This window comes from Oncorhynchus keta, unplaced genomic scaffold (assembly GCF_023373465.1).
Source record: "Oncorhynchus keta strain PuntledgeMale-10-30-2019 unplaced genomic scaffold, Oket_V2 Un_contig_5361_pilon_pilon, whole genome shotgun sequence".
Lineage (NCBI taxonomy): Eukaryota > Metazoa > Chordata > Actinopteri > Salmoniformes > Salmonidae > Oncorhynchus > Oncorhynchus keta.
The window spans coordinates 41,528-58,203 of record NW_026288248.1 but is presented as its reverse complement, the minus strand read 5'-3'; the positions used below and the strand labels follow the sequence as shown (position 1 = coordinate 58,203).

Sequence of the window (16,676 nt, the reverse complement as noted above, 5' to 3'; positions counted from 1 at the left end):
GTTACCGGAAGCACCGGAGATCATCACGGTAGTCGTCTAAATCAGAGGAGCTCCTGCCTGAGATCAAGTCAGAAGATCCAGAGTTTTGAGGCCACAAGTACGGACACACACACACACACACACACACACACACACACACACACACACACATCACACACACACCAGCTCAACATTGTTTGTACAGTTTTTGCAGGTTGTGAGTTAGCCCACATAGTTTGTTCTCTTTTTTTTACATGACAGTTTGAGAGACTATTATGTAGACCCACAACCAGCTCTGAGGTTGTACCATCCCCACTCTGTATAGGGTGTGACCTGTCTACCTTCCTACCACAGCCTCATCTCTATGGGGGGATGGGGGCTAAGATCTACCTTCCTACCACAGCCTCATCTTTGGGGGGACAAACTTTTCATCCTACCACTGTTTTAGCCTTTTCTATTGGGGTTTTAAGCTACTACTTTAAGACATCACAAGGGGGTTGTACCTTCCTACCACAGCCTCATCTATGGAATTACAAATTGTATGGGGGTGATGGGGGGGTCTACCTTCCTACCACAGCCTCATCTCTATGGGGGGGGGGGGTCTACCTTCCTACAGCCTCATCAGCCTCCCTTCCTCTCTTTATGGGGGTGGGGGGTCTATTCCTACCACAGCCTCATCTTTAAAACGGGGGCCCTCCCCTACCAGCCTCATCTTTATGGGGGGTCTACCTTCCTAAATCACAGCCTCATCTCTATGGGGGTGTTGGGGTCTACCTTCCTACCACAGCCTCATCTCTATGGGGGTGTGGGGGTCTTTCCTTTCACCTCATCTCTTCCTACCACAGCCTCATCTCTATGGGGGTGGGGGGTGTCTACCTTCCTACCACAGCCTCATCTCTATGGGGGTGGGGGGTCTACCTTCCTACCACAGCCTCATCTCTATGGGGGGGGGGGGGGTCTACCTTCCTACCACAGCCTCATCTCTATGGGGGGTGGGGGTCTACCTTCCTACCACAGCCTCATCTCTATGGAGACCCAATGTGCATCCCAAATGGCCCCCTATTCCCTATAAAGTACACTACTTCTGTAGGGAATAGGGTGTCATTTGAGCTGTACGATCCTGTCGTTTACCCAGCCAACACAGGAACCCAGCAATGACTTCTCAGAAGGGAAGAATCTCCTTCAGAAAAAGGGACCAAGTCCAGTTTAAATCACTACATGTTCTGTTTCTGGCAGATGAGACACTAGCTGACTAAGCTACAACGGACAAATGCAAACTTAAAAAAAGACAAAACGAGAACACTAAACAAAAGGCTAATTATTAAAAACCAAAAAAAATGTGAACTGGAAAAGGAGAGAGATGGAGGGAGGGGGGGGTTGTATATAGAAATGTATCTGTGTACGACCAGCATTTGATTTGCCGAATCACTGTGCAGATTCCCGGTGCGTAAACCAACCACACGAAAGACTGCGGGCTGTTCTAGGATCAGCTCTTACAAGGGGTAAATAAAGAAAGCCAAAGGGACTTGTGTATATATAACTATTATACAGTTTAGGGGGAATTGAATTCACAACAAAACAGCCTTAGAATGATCTGTTTTTATTTGTCATTCTTTGTTTATAAAATAATTTAGCTTTTTTTGTGTGTGTTACGGTTTCTTGACCTTTTTGAATACCTTGTACCAAGCACAGTGTTATAAAACAATACGACAACAACATTGTTCTCTTATAGTCTGAAGCCCAGGTCAGTGGGTCGGTTACAGGGGTTTGGGGTCAAAACCATTACAATTCAGGAAGTAGACTGAAATTCTAATTCTCTTCAATGATAAAACAACAAATTCAAAATTAGCATCGACTGTAATAGAAATGGAATTGACTCCCAACCCCTGGTTGGTTCTAGTAGGCCTTGACCATAGGCTTACTACATCCCCACGGTAACGGTCTCTAGGGTAACTGCTCGTCAGCCATCTTGGCTCCGCCCCCTCCCTTTCCTTCAGCAGTTTCTGCTTTTCTTAGTCGTATGAAGAGGGAGAAAGCTGTTCGGAACTGAACTAGTTTGTATATTCAACATTTGAAGTATATTCTATTTTGTTGTACTCTTGTTTCAAAGTGTATTCAAGTAGATTTTACTGAAATATAAAAAAAAAACATTTGAATTAAACGACTTTCTGTTTTGTCTTTTGTTTAAATTAAATGATGCTTTTCCAAAGGTGATGTTTCTGCATTTGTGGTAAATGCTGTTGTTGGCTCAGACGTGTTAGAGCGCGTCAAAACCGTGAGAGAGGTGATCCACACACCACCGGGAACCCTTCTCTCTGGGACCTGTTCCAACCGACAACTAGTAACCCTTTGGTTGCAGGGATTCTGTTTCTAAACAGGTCCATTCAGGGTTTAACTAGAACTAGTTGAACGGGAGGCAACAGACTGGCTTCAATGGCTCAGCTGGTTGGTGCAGAGTGACTGCGTTCACCACCCGCCTGCAATGTGTGTAGACTGAGTACAGAAGTTTAGTAGCTCCATCCCCATCAGGAACCATTTAATCAGAGTTCTAGGTTCCATCCCCATCAGGAACGTGTGTGTGTAGACCGAGTACAGAAGTTTAGTAGCTCCGGAACCATTTAATCAGAGTTCTAGGTTCCATCCCCATCAGGAACGTGTGTGTAACAGTAGCTCCGGAACCATTTAATCAGTTCTAGGTTCCATCCCCATCAGACGTGAGTACAGAAGTTTAGTAGCTCCGGTTTAACCATTTAATCAGAGTTCTAGGTTCCATCCCCATCAGGAACGTGTGTGTAGACTGAGTACAGAAGTTTAGTAGCTCCGGAACCATTTAATCAGAGTTCTAGGTTCCATCCCCATCAGGAACACACAGCAGAAGGTACTATGTACTATGTAATTAATGTCCACATTTCACATGCTGGTGATAAATGTAGTTCCACAGCTTACCACCAGGGGACATTGGATGGCATTTCAACTGGTGAGGTAGGAAGTGATTTATAATGTGTAGAACACCACACAGAGACAGAAAAGAAGGGCAGATTGTTTTATTGCACACAGGCTGACAGTTTGAATATAAACTACTGTCCTGGGACTGATGCTCTGTAAATAACTGGGTCAGTTGGTAGTACGTGGCACCATGCCAGGGATATGGTTTAGTTTCCTACTGGGGCCACCGTACACCATGCCAGGGATATGGTTTAGTTTCCTACTGGGGCCACCGTACACCATGCCAGGGATATGGTTTAGTTTCCTACTGGGGCCACCCTACACCATGCCAGGGATATGGTTTAGTTTCCTACTGGGGCCACCGCCAGGGATACACCATGCCAGGGATATGGTTTAGTTTCCTACTGGGGCCACCGTACACCATGCCAGGGATATGGTTTAGTTTCCTACTGGGGCCACCTGTACACCATGCCAGGGATATGGTTTAGTTTCCTACTGGGGTCACCGTACACCATGCCAGGGATATGGTTTAGTTTCCGTACTGGGGCCACCTGTACTGGGGCCACCTGTACACCATGCCAGGGATATGGTTTAGTTTCCTGCTGGGGTCACCGTACACCATGCCAGGGATATGGTTTAGTTTCCTGCTGGGGTCACCGTACACCATGCCAGGGATATGGTTTAGTTTCCTACTGGGGCCACCGTACACCATGCCAGGGATATGGTTTAGTTTCCTACTGGGGCCACCGTACACCATGCCAGGGATATGGTTTAGTTTCCTACTGGGGCCACCGTACACCATGCCAGGGATATGGTTTAGTTTCCTACTGGGGCCACCTGTACACCATGCCAGGGATATGGTTTAGTTTCCTACTGGGGCCACCGTACACCATGCCAGGGATATGGTTTAGTTTCCTACTGGGGTCACCGTACACCATGCCAGGGATATGGTTTAGTTTCCTACTGGGGCCACCTGTACACCATGCCAGGGATATGGTTTAGTTTCCTACTGGGGCCACCGTACACCATGCCAGGGATATGGTTTAGTTTCCTTTGGGGTCAGTTTCCCAGGGATACTGGGGCCACCTGTACACCATGCCAGGGATATGGTTTAGTTTCCTACTGGGGCCACCTGTACACCATGGGGATATGGTTTAGTTTCACCGTACACCATGCCAGGGATATGGTTTAGTTTCCTACTGGGGCCACTGGGGTCACCTACTGGGGTCACCGTACACCATGCCAGGGATATGGTTTAGTTTCCTGCTGGGGTCACCGTACACCATGCCAGGGATATGGTTTAGTTTCCTGCTGGGGTCACCGTACACCATGCCAGGGATATGGTTTAGTTTCCTGCTGGGGTCACCGTACACCATGCCAGGGATATGGTTTAGTTTCCTACTGGGGCCACCCTAAACACACTACTGGAAGTTTGTTTATATTACAAATTAAATGTTTAGCCTAGGGGCCACCGTACAGATAGAAATATGCTATTTAGTTTCAAACGGCCATCTCTGACCATAATAATAATAAGGAACCATTTGGCTCTTTTTAGTGGTATTTCTATGTGCAACTTTCAATAACGTTTTTGTACCGAACAAGTATCAGTAGGCATTAATGACACACCTGACCAGTATTAGACCTGAAAAGGACATGTGTACATATACCAGGGTAAGAGTTTGATGCCCTCTGCAGTTGAGGAAATGCTGATGAACCTTGGGGTCACAAACCATATATATGGTTTATTTCCTATGGGGTCACAGGGATATGGTTTAGTTTCCTACTGGGGCCAACAACGTATGATGAACATTACTATATATGTTTATATTCCTCTGCAGTTGAGGAAATGCTGATGAACATATACTATTTATATATATATCATCTCTGGGGCATACACACCACGTCTGCAGTTGAGGAAATGCTGATGAACATTACTATATATATATATAACAAGTATCAGTTGAGTTAATGACACACCTGCAGTTGAGGAAATGCTGATGAACATTACTATAATATATATATACCCTCTGCAGTTGAGGAAATGCTGATGAACACAAAACTATATATATATATATACCCTCTGCAGTTGAGGAAATGCTGATGAACATTACTATATATATACACCTCTGCAGTTGAGGAAATGCTGATGAAATTACATTACATATATATATATATACCCTCTGCAGTTGAGGAAATGCTGATGAACATTACTATATATATATATATACCCCTCTGCAGTTGAGGAAATGCTGATGAACATTACTATATATATATATATACCCTCTGCAGTTGAGGAAATGCTGATGAACATTACTATATATATATATACACCCTCTGCAGTTGAGGAAATATTTAACATATACCCTCTGCATATATAACATTACATATACCCTCTGCAGTTGAGGAAATGCTGATGAACATTACTATATATATATATATATACCCTCTGCAGTTGAGGAAATGCTGATGAACATTACTATATATATATATATATACCCTCTGCAGTTGAGGAAATGCTGATGAACATTACTATATATATATATATACCCTCTGCAGTTGAGGAAATGCTGATGAACATTACTATATATATATATATACCCTCTGCAGTTGAGGAAATGCTGATGAACATTACTATATATATATATACACCTCTGCAGTTGAGGAAATGCTGATGAACATTACTATATATATATATACCCTAGTTGAGGAAATGCCATTACTCCTCTGCAGTTGAGGAAATGCTGATGAACATTACTATATATATATATAACCCTCTGAACATTACTATATATATATATATATACACCCTCTGCAGTTGAGGAAATGCTGATGAACATGTTTAACATTCAGACACCTTTACTTTCCACACATTTTGTTACAGATTCATTTTAAAATTTAATATTTTTTTAATCAATCTTCACACACAAAACCCCGTAATGACAAAGCAAAAACAGGTTAAGACATTTTTACAAATTAAAAGTATTCAAACTCAGTACTTTGTTGAAGAACATTACAGCCTCAAGTGTTCTTGAGTTGACTCTAAAGCTGGTCACACCTGTACTTGGGAAGGTCCTCTCAGCTCTGTCAGGTTGGATGGGAGCGTGCTGCACAGATATTTTCAGGTCTTTCCAAAGATGTCCGATCAGGTTCAAGTCCGGGCTCTGGCTGGGCCACTCAAGGACAGAGACTTGTCCCGAAGCCACTCCTGCGTTGTCTTGGCTGTGTGCTTAGGATCGTTGTCATGTTGGAAGGTGAACCTTCGCCCCCCCCCCCAGTCTGAGGTCCTGTGTGCTCTGGAGCAGGTTCATCAAGGATCAGTCTGTACTTTGTTAATCTTTGCCTCCATCCTGACTAGTCTCCCGGTCCCTGCTGCTGAAAAACATCCCCACAGCATGATGCTGCCACCACCCTGCTTTACCATAGGGATGGTGTCAGGTTTCCTCCAGACGTGACACTTGGCATTCAGGCCAAAGAGTTCAACCTTGGTTATCATGGTTAGAGTAGTATTTCTAAAATGTAATCAATTTTAGAATAAGGCTGTAATGTAACCACATTTTGAAGAAAGTCAAGGTGTCTGAATACTTCCCAAAATGCACTGTAATACTTCAGAATATTTAGGCAAGTTAACTCATAGTTAGCTTTAACCCCTTTTCCTGCTCTGTAGGATTACCCCCTTGAACTGAAGCAGCCCAGGACAAGTAGAGTTGAATAGTAGCAGGTAGGGTGCAATCATCACAGTGTCAGAGGTAAGCAACAGCACCTCTACTGTAGACAGGAACCATAGAGCCTAGCTTCAGCAGTCTGTCCAGTCCAATCATCACAGTGTCAGAGACAACAACAGCACCTCTACTGTAGACAGGAACCATAGAGCCTAGTTTCAGCAGTCTGTCCAGTCCATCATCACAGTGTCAGAGACAACAACAGCACCTCTACTGTAGACAGGAACCATAGAGCCTAGTTTCAGCAGTCTGTCCAGTCCATTCATCACAGTGTCAGAGGTACAACAGCACCTCTACTGTAGACAGGAACCATAGAGCCTAGTTTCAGCAGTCTGTCCAGTCCAATCATCACAGTGTCAGAGACAACAACAGCACCTCTACTGTAGACAGGAACCATAGAGCCTAGTTTCAGCAGTCTGTCCAGTCCAATCATCACAGTGTCAGAGACAACAACAGCACCTCTACTGTAGACAGGAACCATAGAGCCTAGTTTCAGCAGTCTGTCCAGTCCAATCATCACAGTGTCAGAGACAACAACAGCACCTCTACTGTGACAGGAAACCATAGAGCCTAGTTTCAGCAGTCTGTCCAGTCCCATCATCACAGTGTCAGAGACAACAACAGCACCTCTACTGTAGACAGGAACCATAGAGCCTAGTTGAATAGCAGTCTGTCCAGTCCATCATCACAGTGTCAGAGACAACAACAGCACCTCTACTGTAGACAGGAACCATAGAGCCTAGTTTCAGCAGTCTGTCCAGTCCAATCATCACAGTGTCAGAGACAACAACAGCACCTCTACTGTAGACAGGAACCATAGAGCCTAGTTTCAGCAGTCTGTCCAGTCCATTCATCACAGTGTCAGAGACAACAACAGCACCTCTACTGTAGACAGGAACCATAGAGCCTAGTTTCAGCAGTCTGTCCAGTCCCATCATCACAGTGTCAGAGACAACAACAGCACCTCTACTGTAGACAGGAACCATAGAGCCTAGTTTCAGCAGTCTGTCCAGTCCAATCATCACAGTGTCAGAGGTACAACAGCACCTCTACTGTAGACAGGAACCATAGAGCCTAGTTTCAGCAGTCTGTCCAGTCCAATCATCACAGTGTCAGAGACAACAACAGCACCTCTACTGTAGACAGGAACCATAGAGCCTAGTTTCAGCAGTCTGTCCAGTCCAATCATCACAGTGTCAGAGACAACAACAGCACCTCTACTGTAGACAGGAACCATAGAGCCTAGTTTCAGCAGTCTGTCCAGTCCCATCATCACAGTGTCAGAGACAACAACAGCACCTCTACTGTAGACAGGAACCATAGAGCCTAGCTTCAGCAGTCTGTCCAGTCCAATCATCACAGTGTCAGAGACAACAACAGCACCTCTACTGTAGACAGGAACCATAGAGCCTAGTTTCAGCAGTCTGTCCAGTCCAATCATCACAGTGTCAGAGACAACAACAGCACCTCTACTGTAGACAGGAACCATAGAGCCTAGTTTCAGCAGTCTGTCCAGTCCAATCATCACAGTGTCAGAGACAACAACAGCACCTCTACTGTAGACAGGAACCATAGAGCCTAGCTTCAGCAGTCTGTCCAGTCCAATCATCACAGTGTCAGAGACAACAACAGCACCTCTACTGTAGACAGGAACCATAGAGCCTAGCTTCAGCAGTCTGTCCAGTCCATTCCTCTCGGTCTCTCCTTCATTCAGTGTTTTAAATCGATAACATGACTTCTGAAAAGAAAGCGGGTTGTCTCCTCCCTATTTCCCTCCTCCAGTTCTCCAGTCATCACACCCCAGAGAGATGGGTTCGGACTCAGAGGGACAGTGGCGCTTCTATTCCCTCCATCCCTCGTTCTGTCCCCTCCATCCCTCGTTCTGTCCCCTCCATCCCTCGTTCTGTCCCCTCCTTCCCTCGTTCTGTCCCCTCCATCCCTCGTTCTGTCCCCTCCGTCCCTCGTTCTGTCCCCTCCATCCCTCGTTCTGTCCCCTCCGTCCCTCGTTCTGTCCCCTCCATCCCTCGTTCTGTCCCTCCATCCCTCGTTCTGTTCCCTCCATCCCTCGTTCTGTAACCCTCCATCCCTCGTTCTGTCCCCTCCATCCCTCGAATTGTCAATCAAGAGTCCATATGATCCTCTTCACTCCTCCTGCTGCTTTTTAAAGCTGAAGTCACACACCAGCGAGAGGTGATCGGAGGGGTAGTTGTACGACGGAAGCCTGTTGGGGCCAATCTGTTCCTCTGTAGGCATATCCAACACGGCGTCCACACTGAAAGCTTCTCTAGAGTACCAGATATAATCCAATGTGGTGCAGCACTCTCCCGTCGGCCGGATCTTCCACGTGGTGTAGGCCGGTTCCGAAAGCCCGTCCCGGCTTAACCGTTTATAGGCGGAGTCAAGGATCAACGGTGACGATGCGAAACGCTGGTAGACGTCCTCGGAAGGCACAGCGTTGAAGTCGCCGCAGACGAGGAGAGGTGTGTCTGGGGAGACGCCGATGGGACCCCCCCGGTGATTGGGTGAGGGTGGCGAGGTTCCGGAGAAGGTCGGAACCCTGGGCACTACGGAGGCATTCCCAGCCGCTCCGGGCTTTGAGGTGCGTCACGGCAACACACAGCCGCCGGCCTGTCACCCTGCAACGCAGCGTCGTGACGACCGCCACCTGTAGGGAAGACGAATGCATAAAACAGTTAAGGGTTTACGTTCCAGTCTGTATGTTTAACAATCTACACAAACAGTGGCTGTCCAGGAGGAGGGTTGACCTCTGACCTCTCTTGCCTGTTATAAAATAGGATCCTGTCAGAATCCTTCATTCCCTGAGGTAATCGACGTGCTTGGAAATCAGAGTTTCCATCCTATTAGGGCCAGACGTTGTCAGACCAGTGATTTACTTCAAGGAAGGAAGGACCGTTCAACTGGCCTAGTTTTACAGACCTGGTTGGTGGGTGTTAAAAGGGCACACAGCCGGACATTCACACTATCCACCAAGTCCAACCGGGCTTCATCGTAGAACAGAGCACATCCATCCGGACCGTTGTTGCCCTCCACATTCAAACACGGAGACCAGGGCTTGGGGCAGAAGTTGCCGCGGTAACCCAGTCTGGCCAGGATTGGCTGGAAGGTGTCGTAGTAGTGGTCGACTTCCTGTAGACACAGGATGTGAGGTCGGTAGGTGAGGATCTCTTCTAGGATGAGGTATTTACGCTCCGCCCAGTTCAGGGCTTCCAGGGGACAGTTGACGAAACTGTCCATACCTTCACCTAGAGCTGGAGGGAGAGAGAATTCATCTGTCAGTCCATCCATCCATCTCACTGTCCTCGATGCCAATTCAAATGAGCAATAATATACCATTTAATAGCCCTGAATGAGATGAAATGTTCATGACTATTTATGCTACAATTAAGAACCATATTTACCTTGAGCCAGTATGTTCCACTGCATAACTCTAATGGTCCTCTGGGTGGCATCGTTGTCCACTTCCTCCCTGTCCACCTCTCCCTCCCCGGGGCAGATGAAGGCTCTGAGGAGGCGAGGAGGCCTGTCCCGTAGAGCCTCCTCACACTCCCTCAGCAGCTCCAGGGGGTGCCCCCCCGGGGGAGAATGACACCCCTGTGAGGGGGAGGGGTGCTGGGCCAGCAGGGTGGTAGTGGTGTTGTTGTTGACTAGGGTCTGGGCCAGGGAGCTGTAGAGTCGACTGGCACCACTGCCCATTGGACAGACTGGAGAGAGACAGAGACAGAGAGAGAGAGACAGAGACAGAGAGAGACAGAGAGAGACAGAGACAGAGAGAGACAGAGAGAGAGAGAGAGAGAGAGAGAGACACAGAGAGAGAGAGACACAGAGAGAGAGAGACACAGAGAGAGAGAGACAACAAGAGATAGACACAGAGAGAGAGAGACAGAGAGAGAGAGAGACAGAGAGAGAGAAACAGAGAGAGAGAGAGAGAAACAGAGAGAGAGAGACACAGAGAGAGAGAGAGAGAGAGAGAGAGAAACAGAGAGAGGGTGTAGGGAGATAGAAAACATTGTAGGAGTTGAGTTACAACAATAACATGATATTTCACAGGACACTTTAATCCAATACCAAGTCCCAAACTATTTTAACCACAACTCTCAGTGATCCCCACAACATAGAACCACACAAAGGGCCAACAAGGGTAGCCCAAGGTTGATTCCATCCCAGAAATAGGTGTCAGTCTCTAGGGAGAAGTCCTGCGAACCCTGGGCCTCCCTCCCCACGCGCCTGGTTCCGGGCCTCACTCCCCACGCGCCTGGTTCCGGGCCTCACTCCCCACGCGCCTGGTTCCGGGCCTCACTCCCCACGCGCCTGGTTCCGGGCCTCACTCCCCACGCGCCTGGTTCCTCACACTGTAACTGGGCCTAGTGTTGTACTGATCCATGTCTACTGCTGTAGCAACACCAGCTTTTCCCTACACACTGATCTTGGGTCAGTTTTCCCTCCAGCCCTTTATGGTTAAGGATTTGGGGAAGCTGATCCTAGATCTGTGCTTAAGGGTGACATTTATCCTCTCTCTCTCTCAATTCAGGGAGGATCCGACTAACCTAATCCCCTTGGTCAATCAGGAGTAAGTTCAAAGGTGAGGTTGGGGTTGTTGCCAGGTGAAGGGGTAAAGATCACCTATTGACTTGGAACACAGAACATATTGACAACCAAAGGCCTTTTTGTTTTCGCCCCAGAAAGTGTGTTTCATAGAAAACTATCTGACTAGGACATCTATGGGTGGACTACCGGAACGGTGTGTGCGTTTGCAAGGCAAATTGTGTGGTTCAGTTCATGTGTGGATACAGAAAGACTGCTTGTTAGCTGGTTCTGACTGCCACAGCTGGCTGATGTGCCTTACCTTGTCCTGGGACAACAGTAGCTCTGTGTGCTATGAAGGAGTGTGTGTCTCCTTCCTCCATAGTGTGTCTCATCTCTGGTTTCAGTGTATATGTGTGTCTCCTTCCTCCATAGTGTGTCTCATCTCTGGTTTCAGTGTATATGAGTGTCTCCTTCCTCCATAGTGTCTCATCTCTGGTTTCAGTGTATATGAGTGTCTCCTTCCTCCATAGTGTGTCTCATCTCTGGTTTCAGTGTATATGAGTGTCTCCTTCCTCCATAGTGTGTCTCATCTCTGGTTTCAGTGTATATGTGTGTCTCCTTCCTCCATAGTGTCTCATCTCTGGTTTCAGTGTATATGAGTGTCTCCTTCCTCCATAGTGTCTCATCTCTGGTTTCAGTGTATATGAGTGTCTCCTTCCTCCATAGTGTCTCATCTCTGGTTTCAGTGTATATGTGTGTCTCCTTCCTCCATAGTGTCTCATCTCTGGTTTCAGTGTATATGTGTGTCTCCTTCCTCCATAGTGTCTCATCTCTGGTTTCAGTGTATATGAGTGTCTCCTTCCTCCATAGTGTCTCATCTCTGGTTTCAGTGTATATGAGTGTCTCCTTCCTCCATAGTGTCTCATCTCTGGTTTCAGTGTATATGAGTGTCTCCTTCCTCCATAGTGTGTCTCATCTCTGGTTTCAGTGTATATGAGTGTCTCCTTCCTCCATAGTGTGTCTCATCTCTGGTTTCAGTGTATATGTGTGTCTCCTTCCTCCATAGTGTCTCATCTCTGGTTTCAGTGTATATGTGTGTCTCCTTCCTCCATAGTGTCTCATCTCTGGTTTCAGTGTATATGTGTGTCTCCTTCCTCCATAGTGTCTCATCTCTGGTTTCAGTGTATATGAGTGTCTCCTTCCTCCATAGTGTCTCATCTCTGGTTTCAGTGTATATGTGTGTCTCCTTCCTCCATAGTGTCTCATCTCTGGTTTCAGTGTATATGTGTGTCTCCTTCCTCCATAGTGTCTCATCTCTGGTTTCAGTGTATATGAGTGTCTCCTTCCTCCATAGTGTGTCTCATCTCTGGTTTCAGTGTATATGTGTGTCTCCTTCCTCCATAGTGTCTCATCTCTGGTTTCAGTGTATATGTGTGTCTCCTTCCTCCATAGTGTCTCATCTCTGGTTTCAGTGTATATGTGTGTCTCCTTCCTCCATAGTGTCTCATCTCTGGTTTCAGTGTATATGAGTGTCTCCTTCCTCCATCAGGTGTGTTCTTGGCTCCGTCTTGCTCTACTTTCAGTCGGTGTCGGTGTGTGTGTGTGTGTGTGTGGTGTGTGTGTGTGTGTGTGTGTGTGTGTGTGTGTGTGTGTGTGTGTGTGTGTGTGTGTGTGTGTGTGTGTGTGTGTACTATTTATTTCTCTGCTGTCAGTTTGTGTGCCAGTTCCTCTTTACTCTCAACTAGTCACATGCACCAGTGACCCTACAGCTCAGTTTGTAGTGACTGTGTGTGTGTGTGAGCGCATGGACAACAGTATGCTGTGAGATAAACATGACTGTCAGCTGACTGAGTGTTTCTCTTTTTGCCCTCTCTGGACACATGAACCAGTAAGGCTCAGTTTATAAAGGACTACATCTCCCAGCTCTCACATAAAACAGTAATCCTCAGTTTCTAGTAGGACTACATCTCCCAGCTCTCACATGAAACAGTAAGGCTCAGTTTCTAGTAGGACTACATCTCCCAGCTCTCACATGAACCAGTAAGGCTCAGTTTATAAAGGACTACATCTCCCAGTCTAATGGCAGCTTGTCGTTGGACTACATCTCCCAGCTGTCAGCTCTGTCTAGTCTTCATTGTTTCTAAATTCTAGTTGAACCTGTGATGGCCTTCAGTTGAACTGGATTAGCCTCATCTAGTCCCCTGACATTAGTATCTCTCTACCTCAATACTGATCTAGGGTCAGTATGGTTATTAACCTCATGAAGGTAAAAGGTTTTGTCAGGCAAAGGGTGATCTGATCCTAGATCTGTGGTTAATGGAAACTCCTGAGTATCTATGAATGGTGAATCAACCCATATAAAAGGGGCAGGGTGATCTGATCCTAGATCTGTGAATGGTAAATCAACCCATATAAAAGGGGCAGGGTGATCTGATCCTAGATCTGTGAATGGCGAATCAACCCATGTAAAAGGGGAAGGGTGATCTGATCCTAGATCTGTGGTTAATGGAAACTCCTGAGTATCTATGAATGGTCTCAACCCATATAAAAGGGGAAGGGTCCGATCTGATCCTAGATCTGTGAATGGTTAATCAACCCATGTAAAAGGGGAAGGGTGATCTGATCCTAGATCTGTGAATGGTGAATCAACCCCTAGTCTCCGACCCCTAGTCTAAGGGGAAGGGTGATCTGATCCTAGATCTGTGAATGGTGTCAATATATTTATCAACCCCTATAAAGGGGAAGGACCCCTGATCTGATCCTAGATCTGTGAATGGTGAATCAACCCCTATGTAAAGGGGAAGGGTGATCTGATCCTAACTGGGGTCTGACCCATGCATCAGTCTTGATCCAGGATCCATAGTCTCTCACCCCTAGTCTCTGACCCCATAGTCTCTGACCCCATAGTCTCCGACCCCTAGTTTCTGACAAATGAACCACATGCATCATATGAATATTTATCAACAGGACCCCTAGTCTCTGACCCCTAGTCTCTGACCCCTAGTCTCCGACCCCTAGTTTCTGACAAATGAACCACATGCATCATATGAATATTTATCAACAGGATCCCTAGTCTCTGACCCCTAGTCTCCGACCCCCAGTCTCTGACCCCCAGTCTCTGACAAATGAACCACATGCATCATATGAATATTTATCAACAGGACCCCCAGTCTCCGACCCCCAGTCTCCGACCCCTATTCTCCGACCCCTAGTCTCCGACCCCTCTCTAGTCTCTGACCCCTAGTCTCTGACCCCTAGTCTCTGACCCCTTGTCTCTGACCCCTAGTCTCCGACCCCTAGTCTCTGACCCCTAGGTCTCTGACCCCCAGTCTCCGACAAATGAACCACATGCATCATATGGATATTTATCAACAGGACCCATAGTCTCCGACCCCTAGTCTCTGACCCCTAGTCTCTGACCCCTAGTCTCCGACCCCTTATCTAAACACATCTGAATCACTACTGCACCTCATTCTGAACGAAGTCCCTCCATCTAAATGAATGGCAGCTCTGAAGACTCATCACAGAAAGACAACAGAGTTTACATACAGAGAGATGTCGCTAGCATCCCAGTCCCTTGGTTCACCTGAACAGTGACCAAGACAACTGTGTGCTTCTTAACCAACATAAACAACCTCTGTGTTGACCCACTAGGGGCCCTCGCAAAGTCTGACCTTATTGGGTGAAATAGAACACCCCTCCCCCAACAACTCCGCTCTCAACCAAACAAGGATCAGACTACAACTTAAGAAAACATCACAGGACCCGTTGTACCCAAACATGAGGACATCCACAACAATATGAAGGAGAATTCATCTATAGCATGACAACATCACAGGACCCTTTGTACCCAAACATGAGGACATCCACAACAATATGAAGGAGAATTCATCTATAGCATGACAACATCACAGGACCCTTTGTACCCAAACATGAGGACATCCACAACAATATGAAGGAGAATTCATCTATAGCATGACAACATCACAGGACCCTTTGTACCCAAACATGAGGACATCCACAACAATATGAAGGAGAATTCATCTATTGCATGACAACATCACAGGGGCTCAATCAGTTCAATAAACACCAGTGGTCCTCTTGCAAGTGCAGTGGACTGGTTCTCCCCTTTTAATTCACTGTCAGATAATCCCCATCTGCAACAAGTCACCTCAGACGTAAGAGAACCTTTCCCAGTACAACGACCAATATAAACCTGCTAACACAAGAGTTGAATAAAGACCCCCCAGTCATGCTCACCCATAGTTTCCATCCGTCTCTTGCTTCCGTCTGACTGACAGTCTTGAGAAAGAACCGTCAGTAAAATGTTGCTCAACTTCTGATAACAGGATGATAAACACTTGGTGTCTCTCGTTGAGTGTGTGAGAGACGTACTCAGTGTGTTTGAGTGAGCTCAATGTTCACTACACCTTATAACCCGGAGGGAGGGAGGGAGGGAGGGAGGGAGGGAGGGAGGGAGGGAGGGAGGGAGGGAGGGAGGGAGGGAGGGCGGGAGGGAGGGAGGGAGGGCGGGAGGGAGGGAGGGAGGGAGGGCGGGAGGGAGGGAGGGAGGGAGGGAGGGGAGGGAGGGAGGGAGGGAGGGAGGGAGGGAGGGAGGGAGGGAGGGGGAGGGAGGGGGAGGGAGGGAGGGAGGGAGGGAGGGAGGGAGGGAGGGAGAACAGAAAGAGGGAAGGGAGAGAGAGAGAGATTAGGAGGGAGTGAGGAAGTGAGGGCAGCAGTCCATATGAGGCGTCACCACAGATCATGTGCTTGGGGACAGGATATAAAGCTACACAATCTCAACCGCTGATTCACACACACAGGGTGCGTTCTTGTATAAACAGACGTAGACGTAGGGCGGGTCATTTCACCACACACAGGGTTTGTGGTTTGGTTCATGATAATAGAGTTAGTGGAATCAATGCCAGTCACTAGCCAACAGCCACTTCAGCGTCACACACAGTTCCTCAATACGTCCTGAGACAGAACGGTGACATGAGATGTCCACAGACCCGTTGTATCGGCTCACGTTCCTGACCACAGATGACGTAGGAAAAACACATTTATTCAAGCATTTCAGAAATTAAAATGTTCCACTTCATATTGTCTAACTGTCCTCTCCTCTCCTATCATGTCTAACTGTCCTCTCCTCTCCTATCATGTCTAACTGTCCTCTCCTCTCCTATCATGTCTAACTGTCCTCTCCTCTCCTATCATGTCTAACTGTCCTCTCCTCTCCTATCATGTCTAACTGTCCTCTCCTCTCCTATCATGTCTAACTGTCCTCTCCTCTCCTATCATGTCTAACTGTCCTCTCCTCTCCTATCATGTCTAACTGTCCTCTCCTATCATGTCTAACTGTCCTCTCCTCTCCTATCATGTCAGAGCAGCAGACAGACAGAGAGAGAGAGAAGATTAGATCATGACAGACAGACAGACAGACAGACAGACAGACCTATCAGACAGACAGACAGACAGACAGACAGA

At 47.1% G+C, this 16,676-nt stretch overlaps 2 protein-coding genes across 7 annotated transcripts; both read right to left on the bottom strand.

Moving 5' to 3' along the window:
- Positions 1-6,577: 6,577 nt before the first annotated feature.
- LOC127925235 (uncharacterized) lies at positions 6,578-8,688 on the bottom strand. Of its 6 annotated transcripts, none has more exons than XM_052510118.1 (4): positions 7,692-8,688; positions 7,357-7,524; positions 6,924-7,187; positions 6,578-6,671 (listed from the first exon to the last, which is right to left on the bottom strand). In XM_052510118.1, exons 1-4 carry the CDS (start codon positions 8,299-8,301, stop codon positions 6,658-6,660), a joined length of 1,056 nt encoding a protein of 351 aa, XP_052366078.1. In that variant the 5' UTR covers positions 8,302-8,688; the 3' UTR covers positions 6,578-6,657. The 6 variants fall into 6 exon arrangements, 2 of the variants coding, with proteins under 2 accessions (XP_052366078.1, XP_052366077.1); XR_008120168.1 differs by lacking the exon at positions 6,578-6,671 and adding an exon at positions 6,683-6,769 and having other exon boundaries at positions 6,936-7,187; positions 7,357-7,440; positions 7,609-8,016; XR_008120167.1 differs by lacking the exons at positions 6,578-6,671; positions 7,357-7,524 and adding an exon at positions 6,683-6,769 and having other exon boundaries at positions 6,936-7,187; positions 7,525-8,016.
- LOC127925236 (nocturnin-like) lies at positions 8,154-15,606 on the bottom strand. Its single transcript, XM_052510119.1, has 5 exons — positions 15,450-15,606; positions 10,064-10,366; positions 9,582-9,913; positions 9,164-9,309; positions 8,154-9,126 (listed from the first exon to the last, which is right to left on the bottom strand). The coding sequence occupies exons 1-5, from the start codon at positions 15,460-15,462 to the stop codon at positions 8,787-8,789; spliced, it is 1,134 nt and encodes a 377-aa protein (XP_052366079.1). The 5' UTR covers positions 15,463-15,606; the 3' UTR covers positions 8,154-8,786.
- Positions 15,607-16,676: the final 1,070 nt, after the last annotated feature.

Coding starts and splice junctions, on each gene's coding strand:
- LOC127925236 (XM_052510119.1), bottom strand. Junction 9,914..10,063: donor GTGGAACATACTGGCTCAAG/GTAAATATGGTT, acceptor CTCTCCCTCCAG/CTCTAGGTGAAGGTATGGAC. Junction 9,127..9,163: donor AACCTCGCCACCCTCACCCA/ATCACCGGGGGG, acceptor CTCCCCAGACAC/ACCTCTCCTCGTCTGCGGCG.
- LOC127925235 (XM_052510118.1), bottom strand. CDS start 8,301: ATGGTTCCTGTCTACAGTAGAGGTGCTGTTGTTGTCTCTGACACTGTG. Junction 7,525..7,691: donor GGTTCCTGTCTACAGTAGAG/GTGCTGTTGTAC, acceptor TCTACAGTAGAG/GTGCTGTTGTTGTCTCTGAC. Junction 7,188..7,356: donor GGTTCCTGTCTACAGTAGAG/GTGCTGTTGTTG, acceptor GTCACAGTAGAG/GTGCTGTTGTTGTCTCTGAC.